The following is a 26,578-nucleotide window of genomic DNA, read 5'->3' as shown; positions in this document are numbered from 1 at the left end:
AACATTACAATAAATAAACTAATAATTAATAGAGCCGAGTACCATTGAAGTAATAATATTTAATATTAACCACAATGACATCATTCACTAAAGCAGTATTTCAAGTTTGTTGACTATAATAATAATAATTGTTCTTATGTATTAGATATGCGATAACAAAGTACGCCATATTATTAAATATAAATAGTCTATTGAATTTCAAGAAATTTGTTAAAAGAATTAAGAGGACGTCGTACCTAGAAAATGTGTTTTTCCATCTTACACACATATCACATAGCAAATATTGCAGATCATTCAATTTCTAAGTAAGTTATGAGTATGTAAAATATTAATATTCAAAAATATTCATAATATTTTAAAATATGTATGTGCCATATAATGTTTTTACCGGTTAAAGTAAATCAATATTGAGAAGCATATTATGAAAGGCTGAGAAAAATCCGCGGAAACACTCAAACATGAAAATACCTGGTACTAACTAGATACCAATCTACATTGTTCTGTAGAAGATACAACAAGCAATATTGCTCTCTGTACCTACATAACAAAACATATATAACACAACAACACATCCTTTTCGATTTCATTGTCGGCTATATGCGGGTCTGCAGTCGACAGATGTTCCTTTTATTCTCCGATAAGATGGAATGGCATTAAGGACCTTTATTGTCCAAAATGCAATAGGGTCGATGTTATTATTATTATTTATCATATTCAGTCGTCCATTGTATCGATTTTCTTAGAATGTATACTGCCATACATACCTATATATTTTATTTCAGACCGTTTTAATGGAAACGACTGTTATTGAATAGGTACATTATCGCAATACACGATCGGCGCCGCCAAGTCGCCTCACATCAAAAAAAATTCTGAACAAGAAGGTGGACACAAAGCGACAATAAATAATTGGATATAGAATAATAATATATAGGTAGTATGATTTCTTGTTGAATACGAGGAAAAAAGCATTTTTACCATCTACTATACAGGGTGATTTAACAAGCATATCCAGTGCTCAGTGCTCACCACCTATGTTATTCTTTAATAAATCAAATTATTCAAATTATAATGTCTAAAGAAATTATCCAGTAAATAATTTATGATCAAAAAGGGGGAGGGGAGATTCTCGTTTGAAAAATAGAAATCTGCATCGCTCTCAGCACGGAGGAAATACGTTTAGGCGTATTTATTTCTTTGCATATATTAACATATTTTAGTACTAAATCTGAGCCTACTAGGGATACCCCGAAGACACCGCAAAGAGCACAGTAATCTTTCAAAAATATTTAAATTTTTTTATTAAATGTCTTTATTCAATTTTTGTTCATTATTAATTTATTATTTATCAATATTATATATAATATTTTATGACTTTTTCTATCATTTTTTCTCAACATTGTTGCACAAAATTTTGTTGTGCCCAAAGGTGTTTATTTAAACACTCAAACATATTAACAATTTCAAGATAAATTGCTTTTACTGAGCCCAAGACATTATTTGTGTTCTCTGGTTTGTTTTTTACAATATTTTAATTTTTAAATAAGTTATGTGCATTTTCAGATATTTATACTTAACATTCACATTAAACATTTAAAAATTTTAATATTGTAAAAAACCAAAATATATAATATTCTTATCTAAAAGTTTGATTATGGCTCAATTCACTCTAAAGTCAAATTTAACAGCACACTATTGGAACTACCAGTAGTGAATGAAAATTTGCTATGTAACCTTACCTAACCTATAGTACATGTGTAAGACGGAGTCAACACACGCGGTGTGACGTCCTCTTAAGAGTTACAAAAAATGTCTTAATTGGAAAAAAATAGTCTTTAAGTACATATACGTAAAAACTTAAAAATCAGAATTTGATTTGTTGCACTATTAAAGGGAAAAAGGTGGTAAGCGTACTTGGTGAACCCACTGAACCCTCTTTAAATGATTTAATGTTTAGTACAAAAATCACACCGTATTTTGTATATTATGAATCACGATTGCTGTTAAACGTTTTAATTTTCGGTAAATAAGTCGCAGTCGGTAAATATAACGTCAGTAGCCAACAATAGTTAAAACAAAATCTACATCCTGTATTAGTGTGGTCAAGTATTCCAGTATAATCTAATAGTATAATAAATTATATTGTATTTCATTTGTATAATAGGAAATATCAAGATCTATAGAATAAGCATATAGAATATCTATATTATATATATTTATATACATAGATTCGTGGTAACTTACCAGTTTTGAAAATTCAGGTGAATCGTAGCACTTGCAGTTGAACGTCCACTATAAAAGTGGGCATTCAATAGACTTAGGTGTTATTAAAAAATTATTTATAAATATCCATACATAATAATATAATGATATTATAGTATACATGAAAATTATACTATTACTATACTAAATTATATTATACATGTCAATAGGATATAACATAATAAATATGGCCTATGTCAAAAATATGAAAAATTAAAAAAAATCTATAGACCCGAGCATAATAGTGTGTAATTTATTATATAATACCAATAATATATTATACACAGTACGTGATCGAGTATTCACGTGTGGTGGTGATCATTGGTAATTGATAAAATATTGTGTTGAGCGGAGGGTATGAGCTACTTTGCATGTCCTAGATAAAAAAAATTGTCTTCCAGATGCATATAGTGAGGAGGTATTCAAACTGTCAGGTTAAGTATTATACAACTACAAAAATTATTATTAAAAAAGCTAATATCTGAACTATAGTGAACTCTGAAAACGCCCATGATATATACGTGGCCTACGCTGCCACCCTGTCGGCTCTAGTTCTATGGTTAGTTAAAATTTGGTAGGTACCTACACAGTTGGCTATAAATAAAATCAGCGAAAATTGTTAATAATTTATCATTATAATCTACGTATCAATTATATTTTTATTCTGGAATATTGAAGATCAGAAAAAAAAATAATATGTTACACAGGTACCTAAGAATTTATGACATCTTTATAGTTATGTGTACCAGATTTAGGCCCGTAATCGTCATACTTTTAGGAAACTGCTAAATCAACCAATATATTATTACAAATTATTTGAATTGCCCAATTTTTTTCTACAAAAAACATAAGTGTAGATCTTCAAATCACCTGTGCTATATACACTGGTTAACACACAACATACAACAAACATTATTTCCGTAGAATCGAAAATAACAGTAAACAGATAAAAAATAATTTGAAATATTTTTAAAAACATAAGAAAAAAAATCCATAATGATTACTGGTCCATTCGTTCTGGATTCAACAAGAAGCTTTTCATTTTTATTGTTATATAAATTATCGTCCTTTTTTATAAATGCCTGTATAAATTTAATATAATATAATATTAATTTATATTATATGTTTTATTACAAACACGATATTTTAAATTTCGTTTTGTAGAAGATACAACAAGCAATATTGCTCTCTATACCTACATAACAAAATATATATAACACGACAACACATCCTTTTCGATTTTTATTGTCGGCTACATTCGGGTCTGCAGTCGACAGATGTTCCTTTTATTCTCCGATAAGATTAATGGCATTAAGGACCTTAATTGTCCAAAATGCAATAGGGTCGGTGTTATTATTATTATTTATCATACACAGTCGTCCATTGTATCGATTTTCTTAGAATGTATACTGTCATACATACCTACATATTTTATTTCAGACCGTTTTAATGGAAACGACTGTTATTGAATAGGTACATTATCACAATACACGATCGGCGCCACCAAGTCGCCTCACATAAAAAAAATTCTGAACAAGAAGGGTGGACACAAAGCGGCAATAAATAATTGTATGTAGAATAATAATGTGTAGTATGATTTCTTGTTGAATACGAGGAAAAAAGTATTTTTACCATCTACTATACAGGGTGATTTACCAAGCATATCCAATGCTCAGAGCTCACCACCCATGTTTTTCTTTAATAAATAAAATTATTCAAATTATAACGTCTAAAGAAATTATCCAGTAAATAATTTATAGTCAAAAAGGGGAGGGGACGTTCTCATTTGAAAAATAGAAAACTTAAAATTTTAATATTTTATGAAAATGCAGGTTAGAAAATATTTGTAATGTGATTAACCTACAGATATATATATCTTTATTTTTTTTAATATCGAATAGATTGTTATAAAGGTAACTGCGCAGGAGCTTGCCCAGAAATTTGGTATGGTGGGGGGATGTCTTAAATAAAAATGTATTATTTAAAATTTTTATTATTCTACAAAAAAAAAATTAGTAATCCAAAATTAGTATGTATATTTCGATATTATTTAGGTAGTTGATTTTTCGAGTCGACTTGCAAAGTTTTACCTTTTAAATCTATACGACGGGAATTAAATGAATAATATAATCGAAAATTTCGGATTATCAAAGTCTGAGCTATAAGGAATTGTGAACAATGAAAACGGCGGTGAATACATGTCCTGGATTTTTTTAACATTTTTTGTTAGGTAAGATAATTTTTTTCATTATCAATATTACTTACGCTTATTTTCAATTTTGAAACTATTGTGAGCGAGTCTAAATTCCAAAATTAACAATAAATCAATTAATACGATCGTTATATTAGTTTGACTGAAGAATATTTCTAAATTTAACCAATACGAGTCTGGAAGTTTCTATATGGTCACGCGTTTGTTTGTTTATTTTTATTTTCAAGCAACGACAAAATAAACAGTTATTATGAATTATGATTGTATTTTTATCATTATAGTGTTACTCTAGAAGCTACAGTCCATGATTAACTAACTTTATTAAATCAAATAATTAGTTATCATGCTACAGTCGTTGCCAGATAAATTGAGACGGTGGCGATAACGAAAAACCAGGGGTTCTCTGCATTTGATTTTCAGCTGAGTCATTTATTTTTATAAATTTATAACAAACTAATTGATGAGACGACTGAGGCACGCCGCATGGTCGAAACACACTGACTAGATTGGACTTCACCTACTGAAAAGCGCTGCCGCCGACGCCTACGTTTCAATTTATCTGGCAACAACTGTACTCGTGTAACTCATTCCGACCGTGTACCAATCTTGAAGGTAAGTTTTCAATATGATGGGTCCCATAAAAAAATAAAATATAACGAAACATACTTGAAATTTGGTCAGTCAGAAAGCGAAAAATCACAAGTATAATAATAATAGAATAGTTAAGATGTTAACGGTAATAGGTACCGTAATACTATTTTACACGGTATGGTATACGGACGCGATGATAACGATCCAGTAGCATAGACCTAATTTATATATATTTAAATAATTAATAAATACCAGGTGGTAGTTTGGGATAAAATAAAAAATTGAGCTGACTAAAAGAAAGATTTTACGTTTTATCATATTTATTAGGAAAAATGGATTCAACCTGTGCTTAAAAGTCCTTAATATAGGTACTGTGGTAACATTATCTTTTTATATTATAATAATGTAATATATTATTACGTAAATAAAAACAGCATGGAAATTTTTTCCACGAAACTGAGGGTTTCGTGTCCATGTGCCAAACATTGTTGGTGAAATGGTGTACGACGGTGCAGATCACTTTGTGATCTTAGCACATGGGTGCTTGGTTCGACCGCGATGGCAGCGGTTGTCATGTCTAAGTGAATTACAGACTCGGGTCGAGATCGAGGAACGAGATATTTGTCTCGAAGGAAGTCGAAACGAAAGAGATGGAGCCCAGCCCTGTACATTGTGGCATCAGCGAGGGCGCCGCTGCACGACAGATGTGGGTCGGTGTCGCCAACTGTAGCAGGAGGCCCGACTAGAGAGAGTATTTTCCAAAATATTTAGGTATGACAAGATCATAAATACAGACAAAGATTTATCCATTATTAGTTCGTTTTAAATTGTATTACTTTATAAAGTAGTAGTTAAGTCCGTGACCACAAAATATTATTACTACTTAGATGATATACCTGATTCCACAGAATGAAGAATGAGTACGTATTACTAAATAGTATGAAAAGTTCTATGGCGATAACGGTTAATTTGTATTACCACACTATCCTATTAAAAATTAAAGTCAATTTTGTTATTTCATTTATGTATTAATTACATTTCTTATTTGTTTGCTTAAAATATTCAATTCAATTTTCATCCGTTTCTTGTAATTTTAGCCACAATGGTGCCTTCATCAATACAATGGACGATGGCTCCTCCGGTTCATATTTTAGTGTATGTATTATAGTAATAATAATTTATTGGTTTGATTCATATCCTTTTTCAAGATAGCATATTATGTTATTAACTGTAGTGTGTAGTAAATACATATAATATTGTTTACGAAATACTTTTAGTAACGTAGGTATTTAATTTTTTTTCTCCATAGTTTTGAATTTATGACGTCATAATGTCATCATAAATCATGATAATAATAATATAATTGTTATATTTTAAACTACATTCAGTAATTAAGGAATATAATTAATTAACTGCATTGGCACATTTTAATGTTACTTAATGTTAAACTTCAGAGAACAGAAAGTAATATAATATATTTTATTTGATTAGTTATGATTTGGCGACCGGAGATAAATTAAAAGTATTATACTCACTCCATTAATTCGCTATTTAATCTTTTTTAACCATTGGCGTGTCCAGCACAAAATAATTGGTTTGGGCCGTTTTTTTTCTATAATGTGTTATAACCATTAGGGAATATTTGTCATATCACATGGTACATGGGTAGTAAATTGTTGGGTTTTCAGTTTTGACTGTTATGCTTTTTGTAGCATGGTAAATTTTTTAATACTGAGAATGTTAAAAAATCAAACATTATTTAACAATATTGATTGAATACTATGAGTAATATACTAAGAATTATAACTTCAGTTTTAATGCTTTATAAAATTTTAAGAGAAAACAACTTAAAAGTAACATAATTATAAAATTAAATTAAAAATAATATTTTACCTAGATTTACTTAGATTATACCTAATATGTGGTATTGATATTTTAAAAATGTTTGTAAAAATAAATCAGGGTCTAACTAAAATTTAGTACCTAAGTGATGTAATACTGTAATAAAAATAATAGAAAAAATTAAATGATCATTAGTAAACGTTATATTTTAAGTATGATCATATATAATATATTATAATTTAAAATTTAATCTTCCTTGACTTGATCGAGTAAAATCTTCACGATAACACGATCACGCGAACATCGCAGACATATTTAAAAGTGTTCAGCTGGTCTGCAGTGGTGATTCAAAATAAATACTTGCGTCATATACTATGGATGAAGCCATAGCGTTTTAAATCAATAAAAAATAATGTTCAGTGAGGAGTAACCGAATTAAGTGTTCAAAATATGCATGCGTAATCGTGACTCAACTTCTTTCATAGGTAGGTATATTATATTCACAAATGATTGTTATCAAATCACCATAAAATATTTTGAATATCATTTTATATAGAAAAAATATTATAATTTATAACACCTACTATAATAATTTCTGTCGATAGTAATCTATGGACACCTAATATTATGCGATGAGTTGCATCGCGCAAAATGTTATTCGAAGACTCTTCGCTAATATTGGTAACAAAATAAATAATGCGTTGTGGCTACATTCATATTTTATGATCAATGGATATACCATTATTTAGTGGTGATAAGCACATTCTATAATAACAATAAGATGATTGCGATTGCGACGGTTTTAGGTTCTAAAAACCATGATTTGTTAAGATATCACTGTATAGTGAGGCCCGCTGTTAGGGTACAAGCAATCATGTGTTGATTTAGGGTAGCATGCAATTGAAATTGAAGCCAGCAAAATTAAATAAATATCGGTAAAGAAGAGTGGCATCAAAATGTTCGCATTAGCGTGGTACATATCTAACGACGGGCATGTATACACTGCATAATTCTAATGAATTAGGCGATGATGTTTTTGACACTCCCTTAAAATGTGGGACAAGGTCTAGGCGCTCTTGCCCTCTTCTGCCGTCTTCCCCAGCATGGCTCTGATAATACTTATAAATAAGCGTTCTGAACATTAATTTGACATTAAATTATGTGTTAATTTCTTTAATTAATTTGACCGTCAAATGTGGTTGTAGTTATCCAATATCAAAATACGTAATATCACCCGTCATCAAGTCGCCCAAAACAATCGCCAATCGCCGCGTTCAACGCCAGACAGCAACGACCAGCCAGAGTTCCAAAATCGTTAGTCGTTGCAGCGAATCACGCTTCCGTCGTAGATTCCCCTACAACTATGGGTACTGCCAGTACTGGCGATCGCAAAAACACCGTCATATGCAGATGCATCTTTCGAAACGGTCTCCGTATCGCTCGAAAAAGTCTCCGTGTGCCTCGAAACGGTGTCCGTATCATCGGGAAAACGACTGCAGTAGGTCACAGCGTGATAAGCGCTGTGGATCACGGGACACGTGCAACAGCGGTGTGCGATCTACGATCCAACGTCGTGATAAGCAAGCACCGCCGCATGATCGAAAACAGGAGCAAGACGAGGACATGAACTTGGACGTGGTCATGCAGTCTGAAGAGGATGAAGACGAAGATGATGAGGAGTTGGAGGTGGAGTTAGAGGACTGCGTTTACAATTCTGATAACGATAACATCTACGACGATGACGATTACCACGATGGCGACGACGACAAAGTCAACAAAGACGAAAACAGCAAAGATGAACATGAAGAGCAATTGGAGTTCCAGTGGCCAGGGGCCCAGGAATACGAATATAGACGGTCAGACTACGTTGACGACACAACAATTACGTGCAGCTTGGAACCGAGGCTACCAGTCAGCGAGTTAAATAATCGAGTCATGCGATGTTCCGCTAATGTCGTATTGCTGGCTCATGGCAACCGTTCGCTGTACGTGCTCACGATTCAACGAAACCAGGTGACTTCGGTCGTCAGCACTTCCGTTCGTCACAAAAACCAACGTTCATCATCTAACACCGTGATCAGTTATAAGCTGTAAGTACCTATTTACATTATACATAATATGACATAAATACGATATACATATTACCTAAATTAAAGAACACATTTCATAAAGCTATTCAATAACAAAGTGGTCTCTAGTTGTATACTTGTATACGTACACCAATGCTTTAATAAAAATAAATGATCAAAAGGTCATATAAAACGTGATATGCACAACTAGGATTCAATTTCTTAGTAGGTGGCTATAATTCAATCCTCAATAGCAAAACGGTGGTGCTATTTAGGTTTTTTTTCCATGTCAGTGACAACATTAAAACAGGGCGGATTTTTTTACTATCGTACTATTTTTTTCTTAATCATAGTAAATAATAAAATTTAATGTTTTTATGGTGCGTGTGTGAGGAGGTTGAAGTGTCATTTATTTAAAATTTGTACGAATTCAAAAAATTGAAAAGTTATAAGTTGAAAATAGCTCTTGTCATGCATAAGAACAGTATACATTCATAAATATTATATTAAATTTACATTTGTACAGATTAAATTACTCTTATCAAGTTTCATTATATTACTATGTATTTCAACTTTGAGCATCAGAGCGTTAAATTTTATGGCAGACTAATATAAGCAAAAAAGATAAGATACTCCCACTTTCTACCAAAAGTGACGAACCTGACTTAAAACAACTCCCAGGAAATTATCCTTAGTTCTTTATACCAACTACAATACTACATACTATCAGACATTTTAAATTGTACTATATAAGCGTCAAGCGACAAATGTGTACCTATATTGATTTCACAATTAGGTACATTTATGAATGTGACACTAATACACTATCATGAACCAAATAAACCATTCGTACAAAATATGGTCAACAAAAATTCTATACACCAACAGCAATATTATGATTTACCATTTTTTTTACAACGAATTACTAATATTATAAATTAATTTACGTATAACATGAGAGAATAGGAAAAGGAAAATCATTTCATAATCAACTGTTTTTTGGGGCGTCGCATTCAATTTAGTCTCGTTTCAATTTTTTATACTTTTCCTATAGTGCTCCGATAACATTTTCAAGTCCAATAAGTAAATTATATTTTCCTACCTTTTTTATGCTCCGATCGCGTTCTACATTTATTGTATACTAGGTAACCATTAAATTATACTATTTTAATATGATTTTAGTAATAAGTGTTGAATAAATAAAATAAATAAATAAAAAAAACTGTTGAATACATTTGTAGTTCTAGGATCGATAGGATGGAAAATGAACACTTAGTCACAATTAGTAATTATTTTGTCAGAGATATTCAAAAATAATGACACAAAAACTATAAAAAGTGGTCGAAATGTATAGAGTTAAATAATTAAAAAATAAATATTCTTGTTGTTTTAAGTGATATAGTTTTTAAGTACTGTAAGGGGATATAATTATATTTTTAAACTATTTATTTGTGTATCAATAAATTCTTGTCTTTTATAAGTTAAAAATAAATAAATAAATAATTAAAAACGTTAATCTGTGTTTTAACGGTATAAAATGTTGATACACCCCTAATTTTACCCCACCCACCATGTTATGTAAAATTGATCTAACAATCTAACGTGAAAAATTGTTTGTTATGTTTTGGTTAGACCGGGTGGAAAATTCATTTTGACAGACGATGAGCAACACAGTTATCACAGAGATGGCAGAAATACATGTACTTGTCCCGATGATCAAAAGTGGTATTCGGCAGCAATTTCTCATTTCATGACACAGTTGACAGTAAAATAGAATTTATTTTTTTACAAACACATATCGTATAAATTATTATACTGTAATTTAGTATCATAACTTATAGGATATAATAGGTATTAGGTACTAGACACTTCCAATAGCTTAGGCTCAGAAACTTTCTACTTTCCGTATAGCCCGTATAGGTGTTATTTATAATGGACAATGGTACTATTATAATAGCCAACAGGGGTGGAGTGGCCAACTGGGCAACCGGGAAATGTTCAAATGTCTATACAAAATATGGCCCGTCATATTTCTATAATTCCATAATTTTGTAGTGCATTTAATTTTTGGTTATAAGCGTATAATGTTTGATTGAGTTTAAATTAGTATTATAATAGCAAGGAGATATCTGATATATTGAACTTATAAGGTATTAGGGTTATTAATAATTTATTGTCATAATCACATTTAATTGCAATTTACTGATAATCATTACAGTGTAGCAAGTAGAGGCCATTAAAGATATATCTGATGGAGCCTTGGAGGCATAGAGTAATACTATTCTACTAGTGGATGCCGATGATACATCCGTTATGATTAAAATTTAAATTAAACCAAATTATTCTTTGTTTAGCATACAATATGTAATCAAATACTCTTCTTAAGGATAAGTTTTATTTTATATCAAATAAGAAGATATTATATTAAACATTGTAAAGTACAGTCAAACTTGTTTAACTCAAAGTTGAAGGGACCGGAAAAAGAGTTCGAGTAGTTCAAAAAACCAAACATACAAAATTAGGTCTAGGGATCGGAGAAAAAGTTCAAGATATTATTAATGATTTCGAGTTAACCACGTTCGACTATATTTGTTATTTGTTTGAAACATTAAACTTTAAACCTTACACAATTTAATTTGCAGATTATTTACAACTAAAATCAAATAAAAATAATAACATTCAGTAAAAAATTTCAAAAAGATAGGTCACCAGATATTATTCACTAAAAAAAAATATTAAAATATTAAAGGCTACACTGGCCACAGCGTAGTAAAAACAAAAAAATTAATTACCTACGTCAATGTATGTAGAAATTATATTGAAAAGTGGCCTGAAAATATTAGTTTGCCCAATAAGAATTTTAAAGCCACTCTGCCACTGTACTATAATTTTATTCGTTTAAATACTTAATTGAATTTATAAATGTATGAATACACATAATATTATTAGGTTTTTGTTTCATGAATCATAAATATTCATAATTTACAATTTTATTAACATTATAAGAGTTATTACTGTTATTAGCTTAGTTAAATTTGTCATACTACTAAGACTGAGTGAGGTAAGGTTGTACACTCTAGACTAGTTGGTCATTAGTTTAAAGTATTAATTAATATAGATATACATTTTATATTATAATGGTAATGAACATAGATAGTATACAACAATGACAGGTCGTATTAAGCTGTCGAAAGTTGGTAGTTTTTTCGTGCATTTAGATAAATATGTGAAAAAAACTTCAAAGAGTCCGATATAAATTTTGAAAAAATATTTAAATTTGTTTCTATCTTGCCTGTAAAAAACTATTAAAATACCTACTTAGAGTCTTAGTTGTCCCTTCCTTTTCGATTCTGATCTCCACTTTTCCGATCTCTCGTTTGCTTTTGATCCTGCAAACTTTCCCACTAATTATTATATTTTTCAACTGCTAACAGACTCGTGGGCTGACGACTTCGACGACTACGTCTATGATGACAACAGCGACTGGACAAGCCATCGAGGACCAACCACAGTTCATACCACTGGGAAATTGGTATCGGACCCAGCAAGACGACGACTACAAGGTCATTTTGGCAGCCGGTGGCGCAAAGTACGACCAGCACAACCACAGTAACAGCAATTATTACCCGTACAAGCCGGCGCACGTCAGTCGCAAGTTGGCCGGCCACAAGCGCGTGTACGCCGTGCCGGATGCTTGCCACCTGTTCCCGGGCGCAGAGAACACGTTCCAGTTGCAGGCGCCATGCCCTAAGACCAAAACCACCACCACCAACACCAAAACATCCACCGTCACTATCACCACCACGTACAAGTGCAAGTTCGTTCCGCTGGCAAGGCTACATGAGAACAGCCGTCTATACGGACCGGTCTTGTCGTCGCTGCCGGCCGTCTTATCCAGGTAAGTCATACGTTGTGTGAGCACGTATTACGAGTATATTATATGTACAGTGGCATGTCCAAGGGGATTAGGGGTTTTAACCTCTCGATAAGTCGATTTGATCCGACATTATCTATTTATTATTTAATACAAATTTACGTTCAATTTTAACTCGTGTTATCAGTGTTTACAATGTAGGTAATACAAATTTATAGTTGCAATACAAACCACATATAATTTAAAAAATTAAAATTTTAAAATTGTTTAATGTATAGTATTATAGTGCACTTATGTTTTAAATTTGGAAACCTACCAACTCATTACATATCTTATATCATATTTTTATTTTGTCAAAGTGGCTTCAGAGTCCAGACCACATAATATAACAGTAAAAAACATTGAGCATTGAAAACTTTTTCTTTTTTAGTATGAACTTGGTTTTCTCGCCCTGAATTTGACATCGCCGTTTTACAATCGCATCAATGCGAAATATGGGAACATTTTTACTGTCAACGAATAATATCCAAGCATAATTGATTTAATATATTTAATTTGATACTCATGAATGGCCAGTAATAATGATACCCGCTATTATTGTCATGTTTATATGAGCTTTTTCGTTATGTTATAATGGTATTTTTTTTAATTGACATTATGTACTAACTTTTTTTTTCATTTAATTATGTAATCATTTTTAATTAACTTATATAATATATAATATACGATTGGTGAATTTTACTGTGTACAAAATACATTTAAATGCACTTATAAAATATCACGGTTACACAGTTAAAATAAATATATTTGAATTAAATTATGATATGGTTTTCTTAGAAATGAAATAATATAATATAGGTACCTATATTTTATTTTATGATATTATATTAAAGAGAGCAAACTTACGAAGATGATATTTCATATTGTTGCTGTATATTATTATAATAATAGCTGTTTTTAATCATATACGACTAACCTATAACAAGAACTTATAAGCATTAACTGAAATTAGTAATACAATATTATTATTTAATAAATAGGCATTAAGGACAAATTAATTATCAAAAGAAATGTAATAGAAATACTGCAAAGAGCAATATACAATAATATAAGAAATTAAAGCGCATTATTAATTCACTGCTCGAGTAATTTGGTAGTTATTAACTATATAATTTGAAAAAAACATGTTACATAGATTCATTATTAAAAAAAAAACCTAAAAAAAAAAATATGACATTAAGCAAATCCTTATTTCAATGTTCTTTACATATTCATTTTGAAGAGCCATGCTTATAGAATAGCTCATTCTCCAGCTACAATATGAATAAATACAGTGGACCTATTTTCAAATGTCACAAAACTGATACTAATCGCATGATTGAACTAAACTTTGAACACAATCTTATTAATCTTTTAAAATATATTAATTCCCAGTTTATTTCCACCATATAAAGTGTCCGTGATATACAAATCAAAAATCAAACAATATACAGTACAAAGTGTCCGTTTACGATTTACCTATAGCGTTTATGACTTAATAATAGGCATTACTACAGATGAAAGTATACGTCGATTGATAAAGTTACGTTGGTATATCTATAATGGATAAAAACATTTCTATATGAATTATGGTTACATATTACATAATATAATACATACATCTGCACGTTATTTAGTTTTTTAAATTTTTATTTGAACCTTGTGTTGAAAATAAGTGTAAATAAATAATAATTTATTATGTTCATGTTTATTATGTTATTCGTTTTCAATGATATTATTTTATAATAATTTATATTATTATTTTATTATATTATTCCACTATAGTTCAGACCCTGTTTTTCATAAAAATAAGTAAGTACCTACTACACATTTAATGTACAATGATATGATACAGAGCCGTGCGATGCAAAGCCCCTCCTTTGAAAAATTTTCATATGATAATAATTTTTAGTACAATATTAACTTTTTTTTTATTAATCAAATTGCGCATTAGGTACTATTTATTGTTAGATAGATACCAAACAATCAATTTGTTATTATATTTTATAAACTGAAAATATACTTATATCTGGTATAAGTCTAAAAACTATTAACAAATTATTTATTTAAATGTGGGATACCTATATGGTCCATGTATAAATCCATATCTAGATTTATATATATATATCAGATTCTTTATAGTCGATTGTAGTTGACGATAAGTGATAACTAGAAAGGAAACTAAGAAAACATTTTCTTTTTCTTTTTTAATTGAATTGTATATAGGTACCTACTATCTACTATTCTACTATTTAGCATTTAGTCTTATTTATTAAGGTACATACTTCACTAATTCGTAGTACATATTTCCAATTTCGAGCTAATGCTTTGCGTCGGGCCCTCGACTATCGGGATACTTTTATGTATCCTTATATAACTATTATTAGTTTTCATTATCTCTGGCCCTTTACTCCTTAGTAAGTTTATAGGTCTATGGATATAATTATAACGTCTCTTGTCGTCAGTCAAGATTTAGTATTTAGGTATTCTTTAATCTATGATCATTATGTAGTTTTTGTTGGTAAGTAGGTACCTTAACAAAATGTTTATATGCTATTTTTCATCATCATCATATTATTCAGTGTTACAGAAATTATTATAATATGTCCGTGGCGTTTTAAAAACGTTGAGGTGTGTTCGTGTTGAACACCGATTCTTATCCAATTTTTTGAATTTTTTTGAAATATTCATATTATCTGAAATCAGGATTTCCAATGATGATATTGGCAGTAGGTAAGGAATAGGTACGTAAAGACGTATACTTTGACAAACATAATCATTCGTGGTCTGCGTGTCTCAGTGTATATTTCCGATACTTCCGATATTGTTATATGTCCGAACGAAATATGTCACAAGAAAGTGATAATATAAAATTAATTACTGGTCAACGAGGCAATTTATTGGTTGTATTTAAAAATTATAAGTACCTACCCGTATAATAAAAATATAAAATACGCGTCTGGTGAAATAAAATGGAGGTGCTATAACAAAAATTGTAATGCATTTATAAAAACTGATTTAAATATTTAATGTGAACGATATTATATTATAATTTTTTTTTTAATAGCATATCATATTGATTTTCTTCACTGACGGAGTTTACAGTAAAAAAAGGTAGGTACTTGTGGCGGAGTTTACATGCGCCCAGTTATTTATATGTATTCATTTCGAAGACCTAAGCTTTGAATTTTCCGAAACCACTTGAATTTGAAAAAATAATAAAAATCCATAATTTGATACATAAAAATCAACTATAATCGTTGATTGAGAAAATTCTAAATATATTTTTCTCAATTTTTGTATGTATTTCCAGCGGTGTAACTATGGAGGTGTTAAAGGTGCTTAAGCACCATCCCCACTTGACTTTAAGCTCTCCAAATTTATGTCATTGTAATTCCAGATAGCTATAGTTAAAAATGTAATTTTTATTTTTAAGAATTCATCATTATTTTTTCTTATCTTGCATTCTATTAACAGTATATTTATATTATTGTATTATAGATACCTACTCTTAAATTACAATAAAATAATAATTAATGTACCTAAATTTATTATTTTAGTAACTTTATTACTTTCAGATATTTGGTCGAATCCCGGGAAAAAAATCCAAGGAAAAAATAACCAAAATAAAAAAACCAACAGAAAAAAAAACCAAAGGAAAAAAACCAATGAAAAAAAAACCAAAATACATAAAATAAAAGTTATAATAAAAATGAATCAAATATTAAGACTATTAAGTAATGTACTATACCTAATCGTAAAAGCAATCGCTTTTAAAAATGTTGGTATATCTGTAGTATTAGTATTATATAATATTATATAATAGTGTTATAATTTGTACATAATTGTTTTAATTTATTTTTAACGTCTTCATCAATTTTTCTTTTTTTTTGTACTATACCTAATGACGCTTGTGCCAATTTTGTTTCATCTGCTGCTATTTCCAACCGTATTTTATTTACCATTGTCCAAACTGTTGGATGATTTTGTACAACAAGTTTAGTAAAACGATGATTTCAACCCTCAGCGCTATATTCAAACATGTATCTAAAAATTTGAAAAAAGTATATTTTAATATAATATACTATAATATTTAAAATTTGGCGGTGGTATGATAAGTGGCATGATCTATGATAACAATTATGGTATGTGATTTGTGGTATGCTCGTATAGATACTACCTATATAATTTATATTTTGGTTTTTTTTTCATTGGTTTTTTTCCTCTGGTTTTTTTCTGTTGGTTTTTTATTTTGGTTATTTTTTCCGTGGTTTTTGCTTCCTTGGATTTTTTTTCCGCATACCATTTGGTCAGAGTTATTGACAATCTCAGCTGTGAAATACTAAAATCCAAAACAGCTACACTAGGGGTGGTTGGCAATGGGCACATTTCTGATTTATCGTTCTAAACATTCTTATCATTTTTCGAACCACTATCAGGATCTGATATTATTTATTCAATGATCTGACTTAAAAATTAATACTATAAAAACTTTTAAAGTATAATCTCGTCTACGCTCTACAGTCTACATTTAATGCTACTGCTATTATGAATTATAATTTTAATAAGTGGATTGAGTAGTTTTACTTGTGTAGTTAAGTAACATATTTGATATCGGATGTACAATATCTAAACGAATCTTTTAATTTACAAAACCCTAAATGAAATGTTTGTTTTGCTAGTTTTAAATGATTCAAAACAGTTTTTTACAAACTTTACATACAAAATCAAAAAAGAATGATGGTTACAATTTTCCAATGATTTACCTAAATACATTGCTTGGCACTGAAAAGTTCTATAAGGAATGGAAACAGGTAAATACATTTAAAAAAAAATAGTTTTAATTCATAGACATTTTATTATTAAATTTCTTATTACACATAATTTAGAGATGGCAAAATACAACAACCACCCTAGAAATAAAGGCTGCCGAAGTGCTGTTATTAAAAAACATATTCATTTGACTGGAGTTGGATGACCATTTGTTGTTACCAGTGTTGGGTAGTTAAGTTACAAAAGTAACATATTACTGTAATTATGTTACATTATTTGTAATTTTTTGGGAGCGAATTTAAATGCACTAAAAATCAGAAGAAATGGTTTACAAAATATCATTTAATACACTTATAAATATATTTTATAAATAGAATTATTCATTTTTTCTTTTTAGAGAAAATAAATATGCATTTTATGGTAATATTATAAAAGTTTGAATTATGTAAAAATAGTAAAAAATCGTTAAAAACCTAAAAATTCAACATAAAAGTTCAGTTTTTAATTATTTGATGAAATTAATTTTGTGGTTAGAAAGCGTTGTTTTGGGACATAAAAGAAATCAGTGTATTGTAAAATGTATTTAAATCAGTTCTTTATTATTATTAATGTATTACATAATTTAGTTAAAATTGTTCCCATGGCCAAAAATGATGAGTGATTCCTATATAATATTATAACGATTTACCGTTTCAGCTTGTTTAGAGTATTGTGAATTTAAAAAAAATAATAATAATCATTAGAGAGAGGATTTGTATGCATTTGCACATTTATTCTGGTTGATCGTATGATATGCTAAGTGAAGCACAAAATTTGTTTCATGATATAACAATTTAAAAAATAAAATTTTGTTAGTTCATATTTTTGCATATTTCGTCATTTTTCTATTTTAAGGGCTTATTTTACAATTTTAATTCCATATTTCATCTTTTAGTGCATATTTCAAAGTTTTTTTTGTTTTATTGGAAATTTCTTAAATTTATACTATTTTCAATTATAATATAAGAAAAAAAATATATATTTTTATAGTTTCGATTGTTTCGATTAATATCAAAATATCAAAATATTGTTAAATACATTTATTTTAGGAGACATTTTTGATATAAATTTATTTTTTTTTATATAGATTAAAGCTACCTGAAAATAGTGAAAGTGGAAAAAATAAAGAAAAGTGTTTTTAGTATTGTTCAATAATTTTTATTTATAATAATATATTGTATTAATTAAATATTCCAAAAATAAATTTTTTTATGCATATTTTAAAATTTTAGTGCATATATTTTATGCATATTTAAGATTTTTTAGCGCATATTCGATTGGTTTTTAATGCATATAAATTCGCGCTTTAATAATCATAATACTAATGCATGTCTATAATGCGGATATTGAGCTTATAAATAAATATAAAAGTTTATTTTATTTTAAATTGCAACAGTTCAGTTTCCAATGGTTTGAACCATGTTTTCACAAGAAAAATAATTAAATAAATAATATTTTTGCTCTCAAAATACAAAATAGAAATATATTTTCAATTTTCATAGTTGAATATTAGTAATTATTGTATATTATATATTTTTAATATTGTTAACTGTTTATTTTTTTTTTTCTGGCCTATGCAGGAAGAGCTGACATTCTGACGAATGAAATAACTTTTTTATAATCAATATTTAAAAAAAAATAAATTTTTTTCAAAATATTTTATATGAACATTTTTAAATACCATATGTACCTAAGTAACTTACCCAACACTGTATATCACATGAACTGAAGCTCAAATGGATATATTACCTTGTAAAAGTTGGATTTCTGCAAGTTGTCAGTTGAAAATGTCATAAAGTATAACTTCATTTAATGTAACACAAGGTAAAATTATTAGTATATACTATTTTATGTACATTGGTACAGTTAAAAAAAAGTATGTAAAAATTTAATATTTTAATGCAATGTATTTTTAGATATTGAAAACATAATATATATTTTCTAGTCTATATTGAAAATGGTCAAAAAAAATGTATTTATACATAAAAATTGCTTCAGATTGTGAATGAAATAGCAGAACTATCATTTTGAAGAACTAACCAAAATTGGAACTTCTAAAATAAGTATTAAAATATTATTTAAAATGTATTAACACATATTATAAACTATATTAAAATATTTATATCATATTGTTAAATTTTAAAGAAAAATCTTCAGTTGTACAACAATTACAAGCAAAAGATGATGTTGCAAAATGTACAGTCAACTTCATGGGCAATAATCAATTCAGCATATTATTTTAAAAAGTTAAAACAAATGGAAGATGGCAATTTTCTTTAAGTAATTTAAATATATTGTTGAAGTCATTCATTAATATAAGAATCAAATCATAAAATTAAATATTTTTAGTTATCAATTTAATTGGTACTCCCAGATTATCTTGACTACCCAAATATTTCTAGAATTACTTCTTATAATCATCGAGGTTATCTCGACTGCTTAAACATTTCCAAAATTATCTTGTATAACCTGATAAACTGCTGTTGGAATAAGTTGCTTGAATAAAATCTGTATAACAATGTGTATTATATGTACATTCTTAGAATCTATATCATTGTAATTTACTTAAAAAAAATCAATCATTTCTACAGAATTTTAAAATTTCTTGATAGTGTTTCTATAATGTTTATAAAAGGAAAAACCAAAAGAACTTCAAATTTCAGAAGTCTATAAATAGCTCAAAACTATTCAAAATATTTTGAAAATTTTATCATGTAAAGAATTAATAAAATGAACATTTAATTAAAATTTAAAGTACTTATGGCTATTGTTTTTTTGAATTATAACAAAATAAGAAAATTGTTCTATGAGAATTTATTAATTTATGGGCGAATATCCGATATTCAACATCTAATGCTTGTTAAAAATTAATTTGAATTTCCAGTAAACTTTTATTTTTGTTAACGTATAAAAACTTAGGAGAATTTTGTATTAAATTTTAAAATCTTAGATAAAAAAAGAACATTTTTTTTTCATATTTAAGTCAAAATAAATTGCAAATATTCTTAATTTTAAATTTCTAATTTCAAATACTCATAAAAAATTATTGTGATTTACACTCAACTTTTTTTTCTAACATCTATTTACGAGAGAACTTGCATTTCATTTTCAATTTTTTTACTGGGTTGATATTTTTTATAGACTTGAATAAAAAAAACTAATAATTGAAAATTATTACAAAGTGAATAATTCAGTAAACATTTCATATATCAACAGAATTTCTTTTTTACAAGTAGACTATAAACCAAAATCAATTTTGCGTAAAAATCTTAGTTTTTCTTAACTTTTTATTTATTTATCCTGATTTTTTTTAAAACAATTGATACATTTTTACTTTTGACATCACAAAATACTAATCATGTTCATTTTCTTTTCAGAAAAGATTTTGTTGAAAAAAAATTGAAGTATTTTTAGTGTCCTTAAGATGATGAGAGACAAAAAAGAACACCTCAATGTATAACAAAATTTCATCACTGCTTAGAATCTAAAATATGTGTATATCATTTAATAATTCTAACTAGAATTCATAAATTTTATTCTATTCTATGAATAAGCAATTTATTATAGTTTTATTTATTATAATTTATTTCTATAATATATATTATAATATATTAAACCTATATCTAAATTATTTGTTTCACATATTTAGTTTACATTTATATGTTATCTTGATTACTATTATAAAATCTAAAAATAGTGAAAACACTAGACAGTACAATTCAGAGGTTATTGAAATACATATAATTTATGATTATTAATTTTTTTTATATATCAGATATTTTTTTTTTTTAATTAATGTACAAAACATAATAATATATTATACTTGTATTAGAAAAAAAAACTTAATATAACAAATAAATTAATCAACTCATAAGTCATAAAGTCATAGGTTACTGTACATTATCACCGATCACTCAATTTATATATAACACATGTCATAGTAGATTTTTTAGATGTGATGCCCACCATAACATACTGCTGTGTATAGCATCCAGAATATATGTTTAAACTTAAAAATATACAATTAAATGTTACATTATTTATTTGTGGATGCTTTAATTTTGATCTTATGGTTAAATTATAAAAATAGGGGGAAAGATGAGGGGCTCTTGGTGTATGATGCCATAGTATATTTTAAACACTATTTTACTGCATACCAATGTTATTATTTAGGAAAGTGAATCGTTATGAAACTTCATTTTAATGTTTTATCTTTGATAATACCCAGCCTTAAAAACTAATCATAAAATATTAACTTTGCAATATAGAGTTTAGTACTTACTTAAATCATATTATATTTTAATTTTATATGTCCTAAATAAGAAATTGTCTGATAATTATTTTTATATTAGCACAATATTTGATTTTTTTTTTTTAAATTGTTTTTTTATGATTTTTAGTAGGTACTCTTAAAGTAATATAATTACAAAATTCAAAGAGGACAATATTATTAAATGTATGATATTATATCGGTTTCATATTTTACTATTATTATTATTTGAATTTTAAAATACAATAAAATAACAACAATTATTCTAGTAAATGCGTATTGTGTATGTTATGCATGGCCTGGAAAAAGACAATTTATACTGTGCTGATATCTACATAAGATGTTATATTATATCATATAAATGTAATAAACAAGTTTGAAATAAGTACCTATGTTCTTATTTTGTTAAAACAATAATGTTAATTTATATTTTTATAATTTATAATAATATTATAATATAATAGGTAATAGTAATATAATTTTAATATTATGAAATATTTTAAATTAAGTAAAAAGGGAATGAGTCAAAAATCACAAAGATTTAAAAACAGAATAAACTTCTTATTTCTTTAATAATTTTATTTTAAAATCATAATTCTTAAAAAATATGATATATATATATGATTTAATGTACAATGTCAAAAAGTATATCCATTATGTGTAGGTACCCAGCAAACACACATCCATCTATTTTAGGTATACTAAAAGTCTATCTGTCTACAGCGTCTACGGTCTATCGTATACTACAATTAGACGGTTTATAACATATTATAATGTATTGTCTACTAGACGTTATGAAAAATACTTTGAGCATATTAAATTAAATGTCTAATTGTAGGTGATTTTTAGACAGTTTATACTGGACTTAAAATAGACAGATATAGACATTTATTGGTTGACGAATCGTAGAGGGTTTTTATGCATTTTATAATAGACTGAAAATAGATAGTTTTAGACATCTACCTATTGTTCGACGATTTTTGATGAATAGTTTTAAATGTCTATGATGTTTAGACGATTTTGTATATATTTTGTATTTTGTTAGACATAGGTGTAGATGACATATTATTTATTTTATATATATATAATTAGTAGTCAATTTAAATTCCAAATAACCGGGATTTTATAATAATACGTGATCGTCGCAGGCCGTATAACCGCGCCCATTATTTCCGTGACTGTGATAGCCGCAAGCCGCGTCATTATTTATTATCATCAGGCGCGTTTTATCAGTTTATCACAGTAATACAGATTACAGAATATAAGTTTTATACACAATTTAAGTTTATCTTTATTAGTTTAATAATACTTTCACTTTAATAGTGCACGAACTAATTTATAGTATAATATTAAAGTCCGTTATTTTGTCGCCAATACTCGTTACTCTGTTTTCTTCTATAACTAATATCGTCAGTGCCCGTGGATCGTCTGAAAAACCCTGTGGCATGAAAAATAGTCATGAAAAAATAATCTAATCATCCTAATCTGAGGTGTGTAGTGTGTTGCCGCCATGCGTTAATTAACTGTTATTATTTTGTTTGTAATTTTATATTTATATCATTGTGGACGGATTTTTTGAAACTTCAATTACCTCAACATCGCATATTTACGTTATTAGTCTTGCAGTGTCCAGTGTCTACAATTTATCATTGGTAAGTACTTTAATTAGTTAAATTAAAATGCCTAAAAATTCGTACAAACTAGTCACCGAGTTGAGTAGAAGTCAACGATTCCGTAGGTTTTAAAGCACATGTATTGAAAATAATTCCAACATATCATGCATTGCTAACAGTAGTAACAGTCACATAACCTATAGTAATTTGACTAATACTAGTCAAGACACTACTAAATCCATTCCAATAACTTCAAATTCAATAAACCAGTGTAACAAATATAATCTTAACAATTTAAATGATTCAGACTTGTCTGATAATTTTGAACTTGATTCTTCTGATAGTAGTTCTGGAGATGAATTTAATTATGACAAATGTTTTGACCAACAAAATAAACTTTCTGATGAATTGCGAAAATGGGTATCAAATAAATGTATTTCTGCAAGCGCAGTAACGTCTCTTTTAAAAATTCTTTGTTCTTGTAATCCCTCTGATTTGCTTACTCTTCCAAAAGATGTAAGAACTTTAATGAGTACTCCAAGATTAGCTTTAGTCACAAAAAAGTAGGAGATTATGGGGAGTATGCCCATTTTGGCTTAGAATCTGGGTTACGAAATAAGTGGTTGAAGTACAGTAAGACTATTTTAAAAAATGTACATGATTTTAGAGTGTACATTAATTTTGATGGTTTACCAATACACAAAAGCTCTGGTGGTTCTTTGTGGCCCATTTCATGTGCAGTTATTGAAGTTAAAGATGATACGTTTGTGATAGGGTCATAGTATGGAACAAAAGAGCCAAAAGGTATTGAAGCTTATTTAGAAGGATTTTATTAATGAAGCGACTCATTTAACCAAGAACGGTTTATTTTTAAATGATTATCTAATGTCATTTAATATTGTAGGATATATATGTGATGCACCAGCTCGAGCTTTAGTGAAAGTTATTAAACGACATAATGGATATTTCGGTTGTGAAAAATGTGAAGTTGAGGGAAACTATATAAATAACCGTATGAGTTTTGCTGAAATTTCAGCTCCACATCGAACTAACGATCGATTAGCTGCCGCTAGTTATGATGATCATTGCCTAGGAAAATCTCCTCTTGTAAAAATTCCAGAAACTAAATTAGTAACTCATTTTCCGTTAGATTGTTTACACTTGATTTACCTTGGTGTTGTAAGAAAAATATTATTATTATTAACTAAAGGTCCTCTTACTGTAAGACTTTCAGCTGCTACAGTACAAAATATTTCTTATCAGCTTTTCGAATTAAGTAAAACTTTAACATCAACTAACACAATTTTTAAATGTATGTGATCTATATAATATTGTTTGTAGGTATTTTATCAAAAATTGCCAATTTAATGGAAAAACAATTGAAGTCATTGTCTGCTCCAGGATATTTTAAAACAGAATAAAACAACTTTAAAAGATTCCAGTACTGGTGTCCAGGAGAAGTTCAGAAATGTATTCAATAATTTTCCTCTTAGATGCCTTTCTGATATTGTGGAAATGGAAGAAAAATGTAAAGATTCAGCATCATATCATTTAATGGTAATAAAATATATATTATAAATATCTTCACTTTTATTAATAATTTATATAGAAAACCAGATTACGACAATGTGGGTGTTCTTCCAACTTAAATGATTCAGTTACATTAATGCTTCGAACCCTTTTTACTGATGAATGTGCAACGTATTACAATTTTGATGGCAAAAATAATTCGAAAAATGCTTTTAAGTAGTTAACCATTTATCATATAATAATTGGTAAGTAATATATTCAACATTTTCCAATTGAATTATAAAACTATAAATAATTGTGTATGTTGATAGATTAGATGAATTTTCACAAAGATGGCACCGAACACGATATTAAAACCAGAATAAGAACATGGTTAAGATTGGCATCCACAAGAATATCGAACAGACAACTAACAAAAAATAAAAAATAAAAATAGTATATTTGTAGATAATTGTTTTTTCATATAGATATAATGTATACATATAAAATATAATGAGCTTTTTTGACTATTAAGTATACCTATACTTAATTATACTTAATAATAATAATAATGTAACTTAATATATCCACTGACATTTTACTGACTAGAACTGGCTGCCATTACATTACTGACTGATTAGAACTAATATTATTTTTATGTTTGAAATCATGTATTTATAATTTATAAAATGACTACAAAATGATTGTTTTTCTTGTTTCTCGTAAATTATAAGAATAAAATAATGTAATTGACTAAAATGTCTTTAGTGAGATTAATTATTATGATCTCAATATAATTATACTGACTGATTTAGAACTAATATTATTTTTATGTTTGAAATCATGTATTTATAATTTATAAAATGACTACAAAATGATTGTTTTTCTTGTTTCTCGTAAATTATGAGAATAAAATAATGTAATTGACTAAAATGTCTTTAGTGAAATTAATTATTATGATCTCAATATAATTATACTGACTGATTTAGAACTAATATTATTTTTATGTTTAAAATCATGTATTTATAATTTATAAAATGAATACAAAATGATTGTTTTTCTTGTTTCTCGTAAATTATAAGAATAAAATAATGTAATTGACTAAAATGTCTTTAGTGAGATTAATTATTATGATCTCAATATAATTAGTATTAGTTAATAATTATTTTTTAATATTGAAATAATTTTAGTTATTGTTGCGTTTGTATATAATTATTTTTAAATTTATTTTAAAATAATGTGTCTTTATTATTGACATTAATGCATGGTTATAATATTTTAATAAACATTTTAGATAGTTTTGAATAATTATATTGAACATTATTTGATTAATATATTATAAGTCAAAGATCTATGTAGATTCCAATAATATGTATCTTTTTGACGTTTTAGTAATAGATGTTATTTAGATGTCAATTGTTAGATGTCTAATATCAGTTAGGTGTAGACCCAAAAAAGCGTTGCATATAGACCTATTATAGACAT

The 26,578-nt window shown here is 27.8% G+C and overlaps 1 protein-coding gene and 2 long non-coding RNA genes across 6 annotated transcripts; all 3 read left to right on the top strand.

Moving 5' to 3' along the window:
• The first annotated feature begins 7,900 nt into the window (after positions 1-7,900).
• LOC149060632 (uncharacterized) lies at positions 7,901-13,472 on the top strand. The gene is made up of 5 exons (XM_089229882.1): positions 7,901-7,971; positions 8,113-8,997; positions 10,609-10,741; positions 12,411-12,874; positions 13,281-13,472. The coding sequence occupies exons 1-5, from the start codon at positions 7,901-7,903 to the stop codon at positions 13,303-13,305; spliced, it is 1,578 nt and encodes a 525-aa protein (XP_089086008.1). The 3' UTR covers positions 13,306-13,472.
• Positions 13,473-17,237: 3,765 nt separating this feature from the next.
• On the top strand, positions 17,238-21,744 carry LOC107166764 (uncharacterized). Of its 3 annotated transcripts, XR_016189619.1 has the most exons (6): positions 17,321-17,703; positions 17,779-17,920; positions 19,282-19,525; positions 19,618-19,764; positions 19,847-19,981; positions 21,079-21,744. It is a non-coding gene; the product is annotated as an uncharacterized LOC107166764 (long non-coding RNA). The 3 variants fall into 3 exon arrangements; XR_016189620.1 differs by having other exon boundaries at positions 17,238-17,703; positions 17,779-19,525; positions 19,647-19,764; XR_016189618.1 differs by having other exon boundaries at positions 17,241-17,703; positions 17,779-19,525.
• A 1,480-nt stretch (positions 21,745-23,224) lies between these two features.
• Positions 23,225-25,996, top strand: LOC149060631 (uncharacterized). Of its 2 annotated transcripts, none has more exons than XR_016189622.1 (4): positions 23,225-23,623; positions 24,926-25,141; positions 25,194-25,359; positions 25,426-25,996. It is a non-coding gene; the product is annotated as an uncharacterized LOC149060631 (long non-coding RNA). The 2 variants fall into 2 exon arrangements; XR_016189621.1 differs by having other exon boundaries at positions 25,431-25,991.
• Positions 25,997-26,578: the final 582 nt, after the last annotated feature.

This window comes from Diuraphis noxia, unplaced genomic scaffold (genome assembly GCF_037042655.1).
Source record: "Diuraphis noxia isolate RWA-SAM2 unplaced genomic scaffold, SU_Dnox_SAM2 contig0001, whole genome shotgun sequence".
NCBI lineage: Eukaryota > Metazoa > Arthropoda > Insecta > Hemiptera > Aphididae > Diuraphis > Diuraphis noxia.
This window is presented reverse-complemented; position numbering and strand designations above follow the sequence as displayed.